This window comes from Typopeltis vanoorti, chromosome 9, assembly GCF_054136105.1.
Source record: "Typopeltis vanoorti isolate ZY-2024b chromosome 9, IOZ_Tvanoo_1.0, whole genome shotgun sequence".
NCBI lineage: Eukaryota > Metazoa > Arthropoda > Arachnida > Uropygi > Thelyphonidae > Typopeltis > Typopeltis vanoorti.
In genome coordinates this window covers 115,592,169-115,611,306 of record NC_143557.1, presented here as the reverse complement: position 1 = coordinate 115,611,306, position 19,138 = coordinate 115,592,169, and the positions used below count along the sequence as shown (strand labels likewise).

Here is a 19,138-nt window from a genome sequence, read left to right as displayed (position 1 = left end):
TAGAATACAATTGTATCTTTTTCTATGATTATTTATCTCACTTTTTTTTTTTTTTAAATGCGATTCCCACCCATGAAAGGTTAGTATAGTACATTTGTACCATGGATGGGCTAAGGATTTAATAATATTACAAAACATTTAATACCGGATATCTTGATTAATTTGAAATATTATTAAATCCTTAGCCCATCCAAGGTACAAATGTACTATACTAATAACCATGTAAGTGAAGGAGTAAGAAGCTCTGTATAACAAAAGTATCAGTTGTTTTCAGTAAGGTATTTCTAAATTTATATCCCCTTAACAACGAAACAAAATGACAGAATTTTTTTTCATTATTATCACAAACTATAATAATTTAATCTGCTTCTTGATGTTATAGTTCAGTAAACTTACGTGCATCTATGCAAGTCTGGATCATCAATCTGATCCACCAGTTCTAATCCTAGCTTCATACAGTCATGAGCCATTGGAAGAAAATTGTGTTCTCCAATTGTTCTGGCTAATACTCCCAATGTATCTGTGAACCAAAACTAAAATTAACACTGGTTTATTAACACTTATCTTCCTAGTAAAGATAAGTCTGAGCTGTATGTTATTCAAAATAACCATTGAATGATTATTTTGAAAAAAAGTGTCAAGAATAAGCATATGTTTGAATCATAAACTAGCTAAGCGGCATTACAAACAAAAGGTCATACAACATTAAACGTTTTTTTCACAAATTACAACAAAGAAAGATAAAAGTTTATAAAGTCATTTGGTGCAGAATTAAAATTGGAAAAAAATATAAAAATAAATTACTAAAGACAAAATTTTACAAAGCAAACTGAAGAATAGTAAAAGTTTATAAATCAAGTTTTCATTTATTAAATAACACATATCTTTGTTTGGAAATTATTCAGATTATGCCAACTATTGTAATTGAATACAAAATCCTCCTTCCGTGCTTAATTAAACTAAACCTTTACACAACCTGAAATGAAGACTACTGTCTCAGAGCTTAGAGATACCGTGCAACTTTTTCTTTTATCACAACTCTCCAAAATTTCACTACCAAAATCAACCTTTTCAAAAGAAGTGTTTCTTGAGTGGATGAGTAAGAAATGCTAGTCGTGATAAAAGCAGAATAAGTAATCATTAATGGATAGTGAAAGTGTTGTAGAGAGAATATGGTGGAAGGAGCAAATGATAGTGTGAAAAATGTGGCTGAAAGTAATGGGAATAAGCCGACAGTGAGGAGAGAAAGCGCCCTCTGCTCTGGATAAAACATGAGCTCGAGTAAGTGGAGAAATGACTGGAATGTTGTACAGGGAGGGAGAATGAAAGAAAAAGCCAATGGGGAAAGTATGGAGAATTGATAGTAAGAGGTGAATGAGAAAGTGACAAAAGTATGTTTCCCATGTACGAAGATCAAGGATATCGGTGAAACTGTTAGTTCAGAGAATGAAGAAATGAAACAGCTGATTGTTTTGGCAGACACAAATAATTTGAAAGGTAAGAAATACACAATGAGAGAGGATATAAAAGAGTTGCTGACAAAAGTGAAAATGAAGAGTGAGAAAATAAAGATTGTGAGTCTGTTGCCTTGGTATAATAGGATAGAAGTGAAAAGGACCATTATTGGTAATGAGTCAAATGAAAAGATTATGCAGTAATGGTTCTACAGAGAAAGTGTAGTTCAGTGAGAGGATGGAAGTGCATAATCAGAGAAACTAGATATTAGGGGAGAATGCAATCAAACATGCATCTAGTCACCCCTGGGAGACATGAGTGTGAGTGCAGAAATGACTGAGCAGCTGGGTGTGGTTCCCCAGGTTTTGAATCTGAATGGACTGGTAATGACATACAAGAATAACTATGGGCTCAAAGGAATGTTGATTGCATATATACAAATGCCAGAAGTATCAGAAATAAAGCAGAGGAGTTTCTGACATTGTTCAGCTCAACTTTGGTCGAAGGTTTTTAATCCACAAACTTTCAGCCTATCCTCGTAGGAAGTATTCCATAGACTTGTCACCATCTTGGTCGTTCATATCTGAATCTTCTTGACCACCTCCTGCTTCTCAAGAAATCCAGGTGACCACATCTGTGTGCAGTAGTCAAGATGTGGCTGAATCATAGCCTTATAAAGAGGGATAATAACATCCTTATCTTTACTTTTTTTTTACCTCAACAAATTACTCGGATGTTTTTCAACACCCGAGTAATTTGTTGAGCTATTTTACCAACTTTTGCAATATGGCCTCTGAACTTCAACTTTGTCCACCATTATCCCCGAGTCTCTAGCCTCATAAATTTCCTGCAATCCAATACCATCAATATGATACCTTTTCAACCCAAAGTGCATTTTGCAACATTAAATTGACAATCATAAGAGGTCTAAAAGAAACAAGATGTTGTGAGAGTGAGGGAGTAAGTAAAAGAGTGTTGAGTAATGAAGCTGGGCGAGTCATGCTGAATAGCATAGAAAATGAGGCCATGAGTGACTCTTGTTTGGACTTGAATGAAGTTGAGTGGTAAAATATATGGTGATTCTATGATTAAGGGTATGGAGAGAGCAGTATGCCTGAGGAGTGCTTGGCTGGTGGAACAATAGAGAGAGTGGCTTTAGCAATAAAGAGAGGGCATGATGCAGAAAAGATGATAGTTATGGCGGGTACAAATGACCTGAGTGGTAGTATAAATCGAGTAGCAAAAGATTTAAGAACATTGTTAGATATTGTGAAGAAGAAAAGTGTCAATGGGAGGATAGTGTGTGTGTGTGTGCTGCCTCGTTTTGACAAGTATGAGTTAAATAGACGAGTTATGATAATGAATGATATGATTTTGCAAGAATGTGCAAAAAAAGAGGTCTGGAATTTGTTGATGTCTGGAGTGTGTTTGAAGGCAAAAGGCAGCTGTATGCAAGAGATGGGTTGCATCTAAACATGGAAGGTCATACGCAATTGAAGAAGTTACTGTTTTCCGAACAAGTTGAAGTAATTGGGCAGGGAATCTAAAACTGAAAAGGTCGAATGTAAGAGGGAGAAACTTAAAGCAGTGATTGTATAATTGTTGATCCTTATTCGCAGAATAAATTGCAGAATAGAGGGGATAAAAATAAGCATGGGAGTACTGAAATTAGTGACATGTATATCAGTTCTAAAGCTGGTACAACAACTAAAGGGACTGCAATTTTTGTGTACAAATGCAAGAAACATTCGAAATAAGAGGGAAGAATTTTTGGATTAGTCAGTGTAATCTCACCAAAATTTGTAGGCATTAGTGAAACTTGGCTGTCAGCAGAAGATGTGGTCACGGAAATTGAATGTGATGGGTACAGTATTTTCAGGGAGGATAGAGAAGATAGAACGGGGGGAGGTGTACTGTTGATGATAGCTGATGAGTTGCAGCCATAGAAAGTAGTATCAAGATGATAGACATTTGAATGATAGTACATTTGAGGCGGTCTGGTGTGAAATAGTGACCAACGCAACCAAATATATAGTTGGCTGCTGCTATAGGCCAAGGAGTATAGGGGGTGATATTGAATTCATGCATCAGCAAATTAGTGCAATGAGTGCAGGGTTGGTGATTATTATGGGCGATTTTAATTATGGCGATATGAACTGGAAGGAGGAAATATCACGTGGCAAAAAAGGAAATGGAATTCATACATCTTCTACGAGATAATTACTTGAAACAGGACATAACTGAAGAGACACGTGGTGTTGGACCTGGTCATTGGTTCAGAGGATATATGCATAAGTAAGGTGTCCTCGTCACTTACCTCCAACTGGTGAGAGCGATCATGTGGTAATGACTTGGGAGGTCGCAAAATTTGTGGATTTCTCTCTTAAGAAGGGGTATATATGGAACTACAGGTTAGGCAATTATAACAAGCTTCGGAGTGAGCTTGCAGCAGTCCCATGGCAGAACATATTGCAGGAGAAAGATGTTAGCAGTGCAAGGGATAAAATCAGCCGGTATCTGAGGAAGGCAATATCAAATTGTTCCCCCCCCCCTCTCTGGTCAGGAAGACAAACAAGGTAGGCGTTAGATGGATGAGTAGTAGTAGTAGTATCAAGCATGATCTGCAAAAAAAAAAAAAAAAAAAAAAATGTTATGGAGAATTTACAAGGAGAAAGGTGATCAGTACACCTATGAGCAGTACAAGGCTCAAGCCAGGAAGGTTACCAGCATAGTAAGAAAAGCTAAATCAGATTATGAGAAGCCTTAGCCAATGAGATCAAGGGTAATCCCAAAGAGTTCTTCTGCTATGTGGGAAGTAAAAGGACGAATGATTTCGGAAGGATAACCTTAGTAGGTGCTGATGGTATCGAGGTGACCAATTCAGATGTAATAGTAGAGTTACTGAGTGATCACTTTTCAAAAGTCTATCAACCAAGTGAGAATATCTCTGTACCTGTAGCAATAACTAATGTGAGAACTGAAGTTAAGAAATCAGAGATACTTAGTAGATTGCAAAATTTAAATGCAAACACTGCTGTAGGTTTAAATGGAATATCAACTAGGGTGTTACGTGAATGTGCAAAGGAATTGTCAACGCCTCTTACTTGGTTATTTAACTTAAGTTTGAACTCTGGTATGGTCCCTAGGGAGTGGAAGGAAGGCAAAGTAATTCTTTTGCATAAAGATGTCTCTAAAACTGCGGTAGTTAATTACAGACCAATCACCATCTCGGGAGTGGTGGTAAAAGTATTGGAAAAGTTGGGTTAAAGACAAAATTCAAGAATAGGTGGATCAGGATATGATACTCTATAAGGGCCAACATAGTTTTGTTGAAGGTCGATCCTGCCTTAGCAATTTATTAGCTTTTTATAATAGAATGACATTTGAGTTGGACAAAGAAAATGGCTACACAGTGGTGCTTCTGGATTTTGCTAAGGCTTTTGACAGGATACCCCATGGAATACTGTTGTGCAAATTGGAGCAGATGGGGATGGATAGGAGAATGGCTAAGGAACAGATACCAGAAGGTGGTGTATGGAGGAGTAGAGTCCAAAATGAGGCATGTGACCAGTGGTGTGCCTCAGGGCTTTGTGCTTGGGCCATTGTTGTTTAATTTGTACATAAATGATATAGGAAATGGCTTAAAGGGAGATATTCAGTTGTTTGCTGATGATGCAAAGTTGGTAGCGCAATAAAAAATCAAGCTGATGTTGAAAGTCTGCAGGATGATTTAAATAAGCTGGTAGAATGGGCAAAAGGTAATGGATGTCAGTTCAATGTGGAAAAGTGTAAAGTCATGCATTTTGGGATTAAAAGATTACCAGCTGTGCCATTGATGGAAGAGTACTCAAAGAGATTGATGAGGCTAGGGATTTAGGGGTGTTGGTAGATAGGGAGAAGTTCAGGGGACACATTGCTAAGGTATCCAAGATTGCACATAGGATTATTTGGTTATTGAGGAACATACTAACATCCAGAGATAAAGAGGTTATTATTCCCCTTTATAAAGCAGCATTGATACGTCCATATTTGGATTACTGTGCTCAGGTCTGGTCACCTGGATTCCTTGGAGATGAGGAGGTTATGGAAAGGGTTCAGAGAAAAGTGACTAAGTTGGTGAGTGATGTAAAAAATACTCCCTACATTGATAGATTGAGAGCTTGTGGATTGCAGAGGTTGGTTGATAGGAAGAGAAGAAGGAATATGATAGAAACATTTAAATTACTAAAAGGTTTTTATAAGATTGATGCAGGGGAAATGTTTCAGCTGTGTGATAGTGATGGAGGAACAAGAGGTCATCCCTGAAAATTAAGAAAAAGTGTGATTAACAAGGGTGTGAGAACAAGTTTTTTTTGCCTGGAGGGTGGTGAATGAGTGGAATGCATTGCCAGACTCAGTTGTGAGTTCTTCGTCTGTAAATGAATTCAAGAACAGATATGATAGATATTGTTTTAATAGTTTGGGTCTCCCGCGATGAGTCTACTGACTCCATGGAGATACCTGTAATAATAATAATCATCATTATCCTTTGTCCACAATGCCAATTTATTTAAATCATCCTGCAGGATATCTACATTACCTTTATCAACTATTGCTCTCCCCAGTTTTGCATCATCAGCAAACAACTGAATATCCCCTCTTAAATCTTTCCCTATGTGACTGATATACAAATTAAAGAGTAGTGGCACTAGTCACAAACCTTGAGGTACTCTACCAGTCACCATCATTATCTTAGATTCCACTCCACCATATACTACTCTCTGAAGTCTATCAGCCACCCTATCCATGCTACTAGCCTTCCACCAAAAGACAATCACAAACATCTATGCCCACAGATGTGAACTCACAATATGTTGGTAGGGGAGCAGATATGCTAACCACATAGCCAACCAGGCTGGCAGTTGAGTAATATGGGATCACTTTGAAAGGGTATATCATCTAGATGGAATCTACAGTTACTGATGAATTGAGATAGACAAACTGAAGGTGTTAGGCATATTGTGCACTGATTAGTCACCTGGTATTCTTGTGGATCATTAGGTAATGGAGAGGATTCAGAAATGAGTGACCATGCTGGTGACAGATATACAGAATGCTCTCTATGAGGATAGATTGAAGGTTTGTGGGTTGCAGAGTGGTAGTAGTGAGTACGCCGATGGTGAATAAGTTTAAGAAGCTGGCAACTTGGTTGTAGAAGTCAAGGGAGAGATTAAATGATGGGAGCTTACTTAACAGACCTTTGTATCAGACCTTGTCAGAAGCCTTGGATATGATAGATGTTGCGTGAATAATGGTTAGTGTGGGTCTCCCACGAGTCTTGATTCCATGGAGATATTCATATAATAATACATTAAATCAGGGCTAAATGTTTTTTTCTTTTTATTGAAATAAAGCAAGAATGTGCTTTACTAAAATTAAATGAGGTTATTCAAATCTCAGTATGATTTGGAGATCAGAATTTAGGGATGTTGTGGAGACTGAAATGGTTTGTATAGCACAGGGTTTGAAAGTAATGTTGAGCTTCTGCAGTGCTCTGTTCTCTCACCTGCTCTCATTCTTTTGTATAAGAGGAATTCAGCTTGCAGCTATAGTCATCAGAAACTGTGGGTTAGCAGTCAACTGCAATCCCTGATATACAGAAGAATGAGGGCAGATGAGAGAACAGAGCACTGTGGAAGCTCAGCATTACTTTCAAAGTAAAAAAAAAAAACCATGCAACATCATGTGTAGCGAGCATCCAGTGAGAAGCTGGCAACTCGGTTGTAGAAGTCAAGGGAGAGATTAAGTGATGGGAGCTTACTTAACAGACCTTTGCACCAGACCTTGTCAGAAGCCTTGGATATAGTAACTACTGGCAACTTGCAAACAGCATTTGTCCACTAATAGGTGACAAAGGTAAGGATATATCCCCTAGTAATCGACAGCAGCAGAATCTATACGGTAATTGTTTATTAGTTGAGCCTTCAAGATAGTGTAGAAGTTAAGTACTAATGATTTTCTCCATTACTTTGGAGAGCATTAAGGTGATGGAAATTGGTTAATAGCTTGAAAAGATTTGTCACCCTTCTCAGGAATGGGTTGTATAATCTGATTTACAGGCCAGGATACAGGATGCAATACGAGAGCATAAAAAGGCAACACAGAACAGGAGGAGGAGTTAACTCAGAACAGTAGCAATGACATCACAATCAGGATACTTTTTGGTATCTAATTTGGATAAGATTCTTCTTATGAAATGGTTGGGAACATTTAGAAAGATAAACTATGAACTAGGAGATTGGCTTTTTCTATGAGTAGTGGTACAATACAATAGAATCATCTGTAAGTAACAGGGATGGGAATAGAGTTAGACAAGATAGATATGGCTGATTGCTTTGGCAATAAACTAAAAAGTATGACTGTCATTTGAACATGATGCAAGTTTCCAGTTTTTACCACTTACCTTCTTTGTGGCACAATGCCAAGATCAATTTTCTCCAGTTAGCTCTATCTTGTGCCATTAATTCTGTTGCTCTCCAGTTATTCCAACAATCCATTCTTTCATTTTCTGTCATTCTCTGCCAAGTTAGTTTAGGCCATCCCCTTTCCTTTTGTGATCCATGTCAAAGTTAATCTTGGAATCTCTCTCCTGTCCATTCTTCCTGTTTTTAGCTCTTTTGAAATCAGTTTTGGAAGGGTTGGTAGTTTTCTTGTAGCTACTTCAGGCTTTGGTATAAGCAGTAAAGAAAGACAGATTGGAAAAGCCAGTTATGGTATATGCTCAGTTTTTTTTATAAGCCTTAACACACACACACTTTTGGAGAGATGCTTAGATAGAAGAAAAGACTTTAGAATGGAACAGGAAATAAATGTTTCCATACCAATAAGGATTACTTCCATGATACTTTCAGTGCATATGTTTGGATCAGAAGGCCAAAAATAATCAAATGAAGGTAATGACAGACAGAAGTTATGAAGATGCAACAACTCATGGATGAGAGTGGCTGTGTGAGTGTTGCTCTATGAAGAAGAGATCAGCACCAGATTGTAGTATTAATTACCAAGAGGAAAAATTATTTTGAAAGATTTGAAAAGATGAAAAGCCAAGTTATATATATGGTATGGATTGATTACGAGAAAGCAATCCATGCCATACATAAGTTGGCTTTTCAAATCTTTCAAAACCATTTTTTCAATTAACAATTAGTGTTTTGTTTCCCTAGAGTTTCCACCACACCCCTTGTGTTCAATAGGCAGAAGTTAATGTTATGATAAATATTGACTAACTAAAGTTGCTAGGAGTACAGTTGATTACCAGAAAGCAATCTATGCAACACATAAGTTGGCTTTTCATTTTTTCTAATCTTTCAAAATCATTTTTCAATTAACAATTAGTGTTTTGTTTTCCTGGAGTTTCCACTTAACCCTCTTTTGTTCAATAGGAAGAAGTTGATGTTGAGATAAATATTGTACATTGAGATAATCAAAGTACTGTTTTTTTTTTTTTTTTGCACTGCAAAATACATGGCTGATCTTAAACTCTATGGAAAATCATCTAGAGAAATTGATTCACTACTAAATTTGCAGGCCTGGTTGGACAAGTAGTTGGTGCACTTGCTCTCCAACCAACAGACGGTGGATTCCAATCCCACCATAGGCACAGATGTTTGCGACTGTCTTTAGGCAGGAGATGAATTTCATCACCTGGTGTGAGATTGTGGCCTTCCTTATTGGAGACCTAAAAGTGGCTTGAAAAAAATTCTGTTTGGTCTCTAGGGCAGGGTTCCCAGACTATGTAAAAATAAACAATAAATTACAAAAAAGTATATAAAGATAAAAATGGGAAAAAATCCTTAGTCCACCCACAGTACAAATGTACTACAGGTTTACTAATGACCTTTTGTGAGTAGGAAACCACATAAAAAAAAAAAACTGACTGAACACAAGCTGATTTCGATGCAGTAGATTGCAAAACACTAAAATTAATAACAGCGAATCATGCCTTAAACCCATGCAGTGATGATATTGGTTTTTACATAGCTAGGAAAAGTAGAGGACATAGCATATAACAGAAGAAAAGTGAACATTGAATGATTACATCAAGGAAAGCATAGAAAAGATGCTAATTGAAACTTATACAAAGGAAAAAGTACTGAATGTAGTGGATACAAAAAAGCAGTACAAGGAGAAAGAATTGCAAAAAGATCAAAAGGTTCTAAAAATAAAGAACTCCGCAGTCAGTATTCGAAGGATATCAAAGGGAAAGTTGACAGTTGCTTAATTTGGTAATGGCTTCAGCAGGGAAACATCAAGAAAGAGACAGGTCTAATACTTGCTGCTCAAGAGCAAGCTTTGTTGACTGCAACAAGGCAAAGATTGAAAAGATTTATAACAAAAGCAAATACTGGCAGTGTAAAGATATGGTGGACCACTTAATCAGTTCTTGCAGCAAGATTGTTCATACAGACTATAAACAGAGGCATAATCGGGCAGCAAAAGCTGTACACTGGAACTTGTGTAGGAAATATGATTTCCCAACTTGCAGAAGCTCTTGGGAACATGCAGTTGAAAAAGTGATTGCAAACGAAAATGCAAACATAATGATCAATGAGAATTTTGGACATTCTTAATATAGGCATGTAATGAGGTCCTGGACTGTTGTGGGGCAGACATCCCTTGACCTCATCCCACAGATGTTCAATAGGAAGAACCAGGCCTCTGTGGAGGCCAGTCAAATGTGGCGACGTTCATGTCCACAAACCATGCAGCCACAGCAGCATCCGTATAACACAGCGCACTGTCTTGATGAAAGAGATAATGGCTAGTTCCATAGAAATGTCACAAAGTAGGAAGCACTACACCTGTCCACTGCTTGGCATAGGGTGTAGCATAATTCATTGCTCCATAACACAGCTTTCAAAAACTTCCATGTCCCACTGTATATGCTCTTTGCATCACCAAAATGACACTGCATGTTGATTTGTGTCCTGTGGGGCTTGCGTATCGTGGTCCTACCAAGGAAATCCTTGTTGCAAGCCTCAGTTCTGAATGTTTTTTGTGAACACGTGTTCCAGTCAATGCCCATAATTCTGCATTTGTATCAGCTGACGAATGGCAGTTTTTACATATTATCCTTTGTAGCACCCTATGGTCATGTTCGGTGAGTGGTGGGTCATCCACTGTGGATAGCACTTGCATTTGATTGCCTGCATTTCTATCTCAGTATGGTGTCATAGGTTGTTCACCTAGGATGCCCTGTTGCAACATGGTATCCTATCACAATGCCTCTTTCAAACTCTGTCAGTTCCCTTCTAAAAGTCATTTCACCCAGATACAGTTTCACTGACTTGGGAGCATCATATTCTTTTAATTTATATCGGCTGCAAACAGGACTTGTTACATGGCACGATGCATTTTGCCAACAGGGGTATCCATTAACTTCTTTCTAAGCAGTGTATATGTAAAATGACTGTGACCCATCATGGAGTCTAGCAAGAACAACTTCCTCTCTTCTCTTTTTGTGTTGTCTAGAGTACCAATGCTTAATTTCAGGTTCAATTATCTCATGCAATTTGTTTTTCAGTGCTATCTGCTATTGGTTTGTTAGCTTTGATCTTATAAACTGTCTGTATATGGGAATGACAAACAGTACTTGGAAAATGTATCGACCAATCTAGCAGCTGTATCTGGCTAATATGGCTGGGAATCCAGCAAAGCTGGATATCAAAATTAAGGACCTTGAATTTGTACAACAGTTGTCGAACCCTGCAGTTGAATAGTTGAGAGTTGAATGAAGCTGAATAATCCACTGGATGTGAATTATTCCCTTTTAGTAGCACTTTTCATTTATATGCACAAGTACAAGCTGAATTCCATGCAACTCTGTTATATAATTGCTGTAATAAAGCCTGAATAAATCATTTTCTTCAGAGAATTTCACTGAACAGGGATTTGTTCTTGTTTTCAAAAACTCTTATTTTTTCGCCAATAATATTTGTATATTACACTTCACCTATAAAAGCTGCACAACTTAGATTTTTTAAAACTATCTCTCAGATATTTTTCTTTGCAATGAGATATTAATTTTTATCTTCCTCAAATCTAAATGATTACTTCCTATTTCATTTCTTTCATACATTCTTGTATTCTGAATCAGCATTAAGATATCATTATCAACAGTAATACAGTTAATGCGACTTATTTCTTATGCCTTTCTCCATGTGATCTGTGCACATATTTGTGTGGAACATGGTGTTATTGATGACTAGTTAGTTCATATCCTGAACTGAAATTTAGTAACAACTTAACATTATTACATACCAATAAGAAGAGAAAAAAAATTAGTAGAGCAAACAGAAGGCATCAATGGCAGCATCATATTAAAAATACATTAGGAAGGAATTTGATACTTAGCATTCAAGAAAGTGTAAACAGAGCTGAATTAAGGTAGCATGTTACTTAGACAAGATGAGAGAAAAGAGGTTAGTAAAACAGATCTTATGTTAGGAACAGTGGGAAGATCAAATTTAAGCCAGCTGATGCAATGAGTTGTGCTTTCTCTCTCTATGTTCACTGGGCATCTACAGATGCTGTATGGTCACTCCAATGCTCGATGATGTTCCACACCAGGCCTCGCCATGTAGTCCTGTTGTTTGCTTTTCTGGCAGCCTCAACTCTCTGAAGATCAGTCACTCCACACATGCCACCCATCCATCTCATTGATGGTCTACTCCTGCCTCTTTTTCCAGGAACTTTACCTTCTATTACTGCTCTGAGAAGTCCTCCTTCCATCTTTTCTATGTGTCCAAAATATTTTAACTTTCTTCTCTCAATATCCTTAAGGAGCCTTAAAGTTCTACTAATCTTTTCTAACACCCATTCATTTGTACGCCTTTCAGTATATGATATCCTCAACAGCCTTCTGTAACACCACATCTCAAAAACAGATATCTGTTTCTTATTTGACTTCTTTAGGTTTCCAAGTCTCGCATCCATAAGTCACTGTTGGAAAAACAACTGCATCTAAAATCCTCAACTTTGTTCCCATGGAGATAGATCCATCCTTCCAGATTTTAGACATTTCATTTAATAAGAAACAGACAAATAAGACTGTTTCTTATTTGACTTCTTTAGGTTCCAAGTCTCGCATCCATAAGTCGCTGTTGGAAAAACAACTGCATCTAAAATCCTCAACTTTGTTCCCATGGAGATAGATCCATCCTTCCAGATTTTAGACAGGTCTCTGACTGTTGTTTTAGCCATTCCTAACCTTTTTCTGACATCTTCTGAACAGCAATTCTTCACATTAATAATGGATCCCAGGTACTCAAACTTGCTGACTTCCTCAATTCTTTCTCCATTAAGATACACTTGTTTCTCAAGAGCTTCTCTGTTTGTTTTTCCTTTGAGAACCATGATCTTTGTCTAGCTAGAATTGAGTTGAAGTCCTCTGTTATTACTGATCTTGTCAATTTTGTCAAGAATTAGTCCTAGTTCTTCCATGTCATTACAAAGGAGTACTATATCATCAGCATACCTCAGATTACTGATCAATCTACCTCCTATTGTAATTCCTGTCCTGAGCTCATCCAATGCTTCGCGCATGATGTCCTCTGCATATATACTAAACAAGTGAGGAGAAAGTAAACATCCTTGTCTAACTCCTTTTCCAACTTGAAGCCATTCAGTCAATCCAACACCTGTTCTTACTGTGGCTTCTTGCTCCTTATACAAGTTGGCTATCAACCTGATAGTGTGTTGAGGAAAACCCATTCTTTTCATTACTTCCCACAGTTTCACATGCTCAACACAGTCAAAAGCTTTAGAGTAGTCTAAGAAACACATTACCAGAGGGAGTCTGAATTCTTTATATTTTTCTATGATCTGTCTAATGCAAAGATTTGATCTCTGGTGCCCCTACCTTTCCTAAAACCTGCTTGTTCCTTGGGCATCTCTGCCTCAACTTTGGCCTCAATCCTATTTAGCATGATCTTTAATAAAATTTTGCTTGCATGAGATATCAAACTAATAGTTCTATAATTCTTGCATGCCTTCTTATCACCTTTCTTGTGTAGTGGTATGAAAAACTGATTGCTTCCAGTCTCTAGGCCATGATCCTGTCTCCCATATCCTTGTAATCAATCTATGAAACATTCTTATCCCTCCATCCCCTGTGGCCTTAATTAACTCTGCTGGGATTTCATCTGCACCTGGGGCCTTATTGCTGTTGAGCTGCTTAACTGCTCTTTCAACTTTATGCCTAAGTGGAGGAGGTTCCAAATCAAAATTTTCTTGGTGGGATGACTCCACATTTTCTTTATCCACTCTGCTGTACAGTTCTTCACAGTATTCTTTCCATCTGTTTTTGATTTCCAACTCTTCTGTTAGTAATGATCCATTCTTGTCTTTGATGACATTCAATTTAGGCTTAAACTTGTGCTTTAAGTCACAAACTAAATAAAACATCCTTTTATAATTATGCCTTCTCATCTGGAACTCTATTTCTTCACATTTATTAGTATAGAACTTTTCTTTGTCCTGCTTGATGGCTCTTCTGATTTCTCTATGTAATCTCTTGTATTCTTCGGTCCCTGTGTCTCTTTGTTTTTCCAACCGCCTTCTTTTGATTAGTTCCCATGTTGAATCTGATATCCATGGGTCTCTTGGTTTTCTTATTGGGCTGAGATACATCTTCACTGTATCCTGTATTATCATCTTGACTCCTTCCCAAAGCATTTCTGGTGAGATTTCCTCATTGGTCTCCAAAAAATCATCCAGCCGAGTTAATATTTCTTCTGTGAATCCACTAGGAATTACTCTAACATCCAATCTAGTGGAATGTGCCTGACCTGGAAGTTTTCGGAGTCTTAGTCTTACTTTGGCTCTTACCAGCTGATGGTCTGTACCACAATCTGCTCCAGGACAAGTATGCACATCAGAGATGCTTGTCTTCCACTGCTGGAGAGCCAGGATGTAATCAATCTGGTGCCTTGACCTATCAATATTAGATGTCCAAGTATAGGTCCGTCGTGGATGTTTTTGGAAGCAGGTATTGGTAATAACTAATCTGTTAGCACGGGCAAATTCCAACAGTCTTTCACCATGGGTGTTACGTTCACCCAGACCAAATATGCCACACTCCGGCCTGCTCTCATACTCTTTCCCACTTTTGCATTTAAGTCTCCTAAGATGTAGTATGTCTCTCCTTCTAAAGTTGTGCTTTAGAAGATTGAACAGTCTGTTGTCATGCCTTTAATATTGTATATTAAAGGCATGACAACAGACTAATTCAGAAAAAAAATTCCTGTTATGTGTCCTCATCAAGTACATAATAAACAGTATCTTGTACATTCCATGAAAGCAATACATACAAGTACACCATGAATTTAACGATGTATTCAAATGTATCTCTCCCCCCCCCCACCCCAGCTGTATTCTTTCATTGTATCTTTTACTAAAATAATTTTACTGTGTAAGTGCAGATGTCTATTTCAACATTCTAATGTGTATAATATCCTGAATTAATGTTCCTTTCTTTTTTTTATCTCCTCATTTCTTTCAAATATTAACTGCATAAGTTTGCAAAGCTGATAGCAGTGGTGCATGTAGGCAAGTTGTTAAGAAAGAGAACTATTGATGCACCTGTTTATTATCAAACACAAGCATTAGACAACAAATGAAAGTTCAATGTTTTCTTCAGATGCTTTTACTTCTGGAACTAAATGTTGTGCGAGTTACTGATGGAATAACTCTTTCAACTCCAACCATTTTCACTTTCTGAAATTATGAGATTTGTGTTTGAGTGCCAGCAGCAAGACAAAAAAAAAAAAAGCCCAAAACAGTAAACCACTGAGAAGATATAACCTGTTATTTAGAACAAGTTTTTAAAATTTCTGAAGTCCTCTGCAGCTTCAAAACCAGAAGTTTCTTGCTTTTCTCTTTAATGACTCATACCACAAGGCTCCTGAACACTTGAACAACCATGTTTGTTTAAGTGTCAGGAGCCTTGAAATTTTCCAGATGAAAAATGAAATTTTTCATTTGAAAATGAAGTACAAGAACATGCAATAAAAACTAGTAGAATATCTATATTTCTTGACTATCTCACTTGGAAGAATAAGAACAAAAATAAGAATCTATAAATGAGTAGTCAGACTAGTACTAACATATGCAGCAGAAACACCTGTAGCAACTACAAAAATTAGACAAATAGTGAGATGAAAACATTAAGAAAAACTGAAGGTGTAACAATATTAAAAAAAATCTGCAACTTAAAAAATTAGAGAAAATGATAAAATACAGCCAATAAATGATTGGATCCAAAAACTGAAAGAAGACTGGAAAAGACATACAGAAAAAATGCAAGATAACTGATGGGCAAAGAAAGTACTGGATATCAGAGAAAAAGAAGAAAGACTAAGGAAAAGAAATACTTTGAAAACAAGGTACTACAAGCAATTATACTTAATAGTGAAAATGAAGAATTAATATTCATATCTATATACTGATTCTAAATAAAAAAAAATAATAAAAATAAAACCTACCATCTCTATACCACATTTTTCTGTCTAGAACAATACACCCTCTGTCCAAAAAGAAACCAACTTTTCGAAAATAGAAGAAACTAGTGGCACCACCTATTGTATCTTTTTGTTGTCCAAAGCGGTAACCTTCATTAGTGTTGTGTCAACTGTTTATGACATTTGTTTCATTAGAAGCTGAGTTATAGCGCCAAGAGTGACTGTGTTTTGCGAACAGTTGGAAAATAGGTTTCAAACAGAGAACTGCGATTGACTTTTGTGTTAAACTTGGTAAAAGTTTTACCAAAACGCATCAAATGCTTCAAAAAGCATACAGTGGTGAATGCTTATCCCGTACTCAAGTTTACGAGTGGTTTAAGTGATTTCAAAGTGGTCGTGAGACGCTTGAGGACAACATAAAGCCAGGGCATCCAAAAACTGGACTGAGCGAAGTTAACATCCAAAAATCGTGATTTCATCAAAGAAAACTTGAAATCGTCCGTGAGATTGATTCATAATTTGTTCCCCACAAGTTGACCAACGACCAAAAAATGTATTGAATTGAACGCTGCAAGGACCTCATTAAAACTGCTCATAAGGACAAACTTCCTTGAAACGATTGTTACTGGTGACGAAATGTGGTGTTTTGAGTATGAGCTCGAAACAAAGTGCTGAGTGGAGACCACCAGAAGAGGAGCATCCGAAAAAAAGTTGCTTGGATAAGTCAAAAGTAAAGACAATGCTGATTTGTTTCTACGATTTCCAAGGGCATTATCCACAAAGAATTTGTTCTGCCTGGCCAAACGGTCAATGGTGAGTTTTATCTCGAAGTTTTGAAGTGATTGATAATGAGAATTCATCTCGTATGGCATGAATATTGTGATGCAGGCAGCTGGTCACTTTTGCACGATAATGCACCATCTTATCGTTTGAACACTGTGAGACAGTTTTTGAGCAAAAACCAAGTTTGTGTGTTGGATCACTTGCTGTATTCACCTGATTTAGCACCCTGTGATTTCTTTCTCTGACTTATTTGCTGATGAAAGGAAAGTGATACGACACCACTGAAAACGTTCAAGCGGCAGTAACCACGACCCTCAACAGTATCCCAAAAACCGATATAAAAAACTCATTTAACAAGTTAATTGACCATGCCAAACGCTGTATCAAAGCTGAGGGATGTATATTGATTGAAATAAGTGATTTGAATAATTATCATTGGCCTGTGTTTTATTTTCTATCAAAAGTTCGATTTCTTTTTGGACAGAGGGTGTATATAAAAACTAAATTTTCTGAATCCTGGATCTAAGCTTTTATTAATATTTTATTATCTAAAAAAAAGTGAAAATTCAAGTGATTGGAATGATTAAAATTCTTGATGAATAAGTAACTTAAATATATCAGATATAATCATTCTGAAACTTTGAAGCTATAATCAGAGCAACTTACCAACTGCTTGTATCTGAAGAGGCATGTTATGCTCAGGTTGTTGTTTATTTAAATATACTTTTAAATGTTCTATTATATGAGGGAAATATGGTAACAGTCCTTCTTTTGCAGAATTTCCTAGAAAAAATAATTCCATTGAAAATACAAAAGATGAATATATTTTATACAAATTTCTAATTAAATAAATTGTTATAAATTGCTTTAGAATACAGTAAATTATATTCTATGTTAACAAGCTATATTCAGAGTAGCTCATGGGCATTTGGTATTACTGGGTGTTACAAAAATTTAGAGTATTATATAGAGTATTATAAGCACTGAAATGCTACTGACTTCCTTGACATTAACAGAAATCTGAAAAAACAATGTAGTCACCTCTCAGTATAGCAAACTCAGAGGACCACAGGAGTAGTTGATTATAATTATTACTAATAGTATACAGGTATCTTCATAGAGTCAAGAGACTAATTGCAGGAATCTTTTCAGAAAAAACAAAATCTTTGATGTGATCAAACAGAGTGTGCACCAGTTGATCTTTGGATTGTAGCCGTGTATTTAGGTTATTCATATGCAATGAGATGTTGGTCACAAAGGCAAAGTCTGTCATCCACTTTGGATCGTTAAATTCTGCAATCGGATTCCTCTCGGTTTGCACAAACTGCTGTTTTTTCGCTCCTTAAATAGACTCTTTTAAGAACCTTGCCTCTGCTCAACTAATGAACATCACTATGATAAACCACATCGCCATGATCTGCTTCGCACTCTTGGAATTGACGATGATTCAATCCTCTTGCCCTAATAATATTGACGATAGTGAGAATGTCGTGAATAACTTTCACGACATTCTCAAATCTAATAGTTTTCCCGCACAAATTCTCCTGGTGGATTAAACAGTGGTAATGGATGAAATCTTTTCCTTCTAGTTCTGGTTCTTTCCGTAGCAGCGCAACAAACCCTTCGTTCTTTCTCGCCATAGCAGGGGCACCATCAGTTACCACACCCTCGAGGTTGATTAAGCTGAGGTTGAAACAGTGGAGCGTTTTGTTGGTGGCTTCAAGAATATCAGTGCTATTCGTCGTTCCCTTTATAGGTACGACCGCTAGCGATTCTTCTGTCACATCGAATTGTTGATCGATGCCATGGACAAAGATAGTCAGTTGTGCTGTATCCTTCACATCTGTGCGCTCATCTAAAGCAAGTAAATATGACGTAAAATTGGATGACCGTTTTTTTAAAGTTCCTTCAATGCCATTGGCAAGTTCTTCAACTCGTCGTGCTAGTTACCCCCACACAAACTCGGTTTTTAAACACTTCCTTATTATTTGGGGACAGAATATCCCCAGCAGCGATGACACTTTTCAGAAACTCGCCATCCAAAGAAGGCTTTTGATTTTTTAGCAATTTTTTTCAGCTATTACATAACTTACTTTGATGCATGCTTCGCTCTCTTCCCTCTGCCTTTTAAATGTGCCCTGCTGGCATTTTAAATCAATTTGGAGACAGTTCACTTTGTCCACACAAAGCCGCCCTTGAAGGTGATCGAAATTGGACGCATACTTTGTCTAATAGTGTTGTTTTATATTGTATTCTTTTGATACACTGACTAACGACAAATTAAACACACTGACTTATCATTGAATGGCACAAAAAAGTACAAATCGGTCCACTTTTCATTAAAAATCCGACAAGAATCACTTTATTTACACTTTTTACTCATAGATGCCATAGTGATGGAA

The 19,138-nt window shown here is 37.0% G+C and overlaps 1 protein-coding gene across 1 annotated transcript in view; it reads right to left on the bottom strand.

Moving 5' to 3' along the window:
* Positions 1-19,138, bottom strand: part of LOC150103443 (importin-4-like) — a 321,740-nt gene that overhangs the window by 129,776 nt on the left and 172,826 nt on the right. Inside the window, exons 17-18 of the mRNA XM_090397560.1 lie at positions 17,403-17,519; positions 397-520 (exon numbers count right to left, since the gene is read on the bottom strand). Coding sequence (XP_090253686.1) covers positions 397-520; positions 17,403-17,519 — 241 coding nt within the window. The remainder of the gene's footprint in view (positions 1-396; positions 521-17,402; positions 17,520-19,138) is intronic.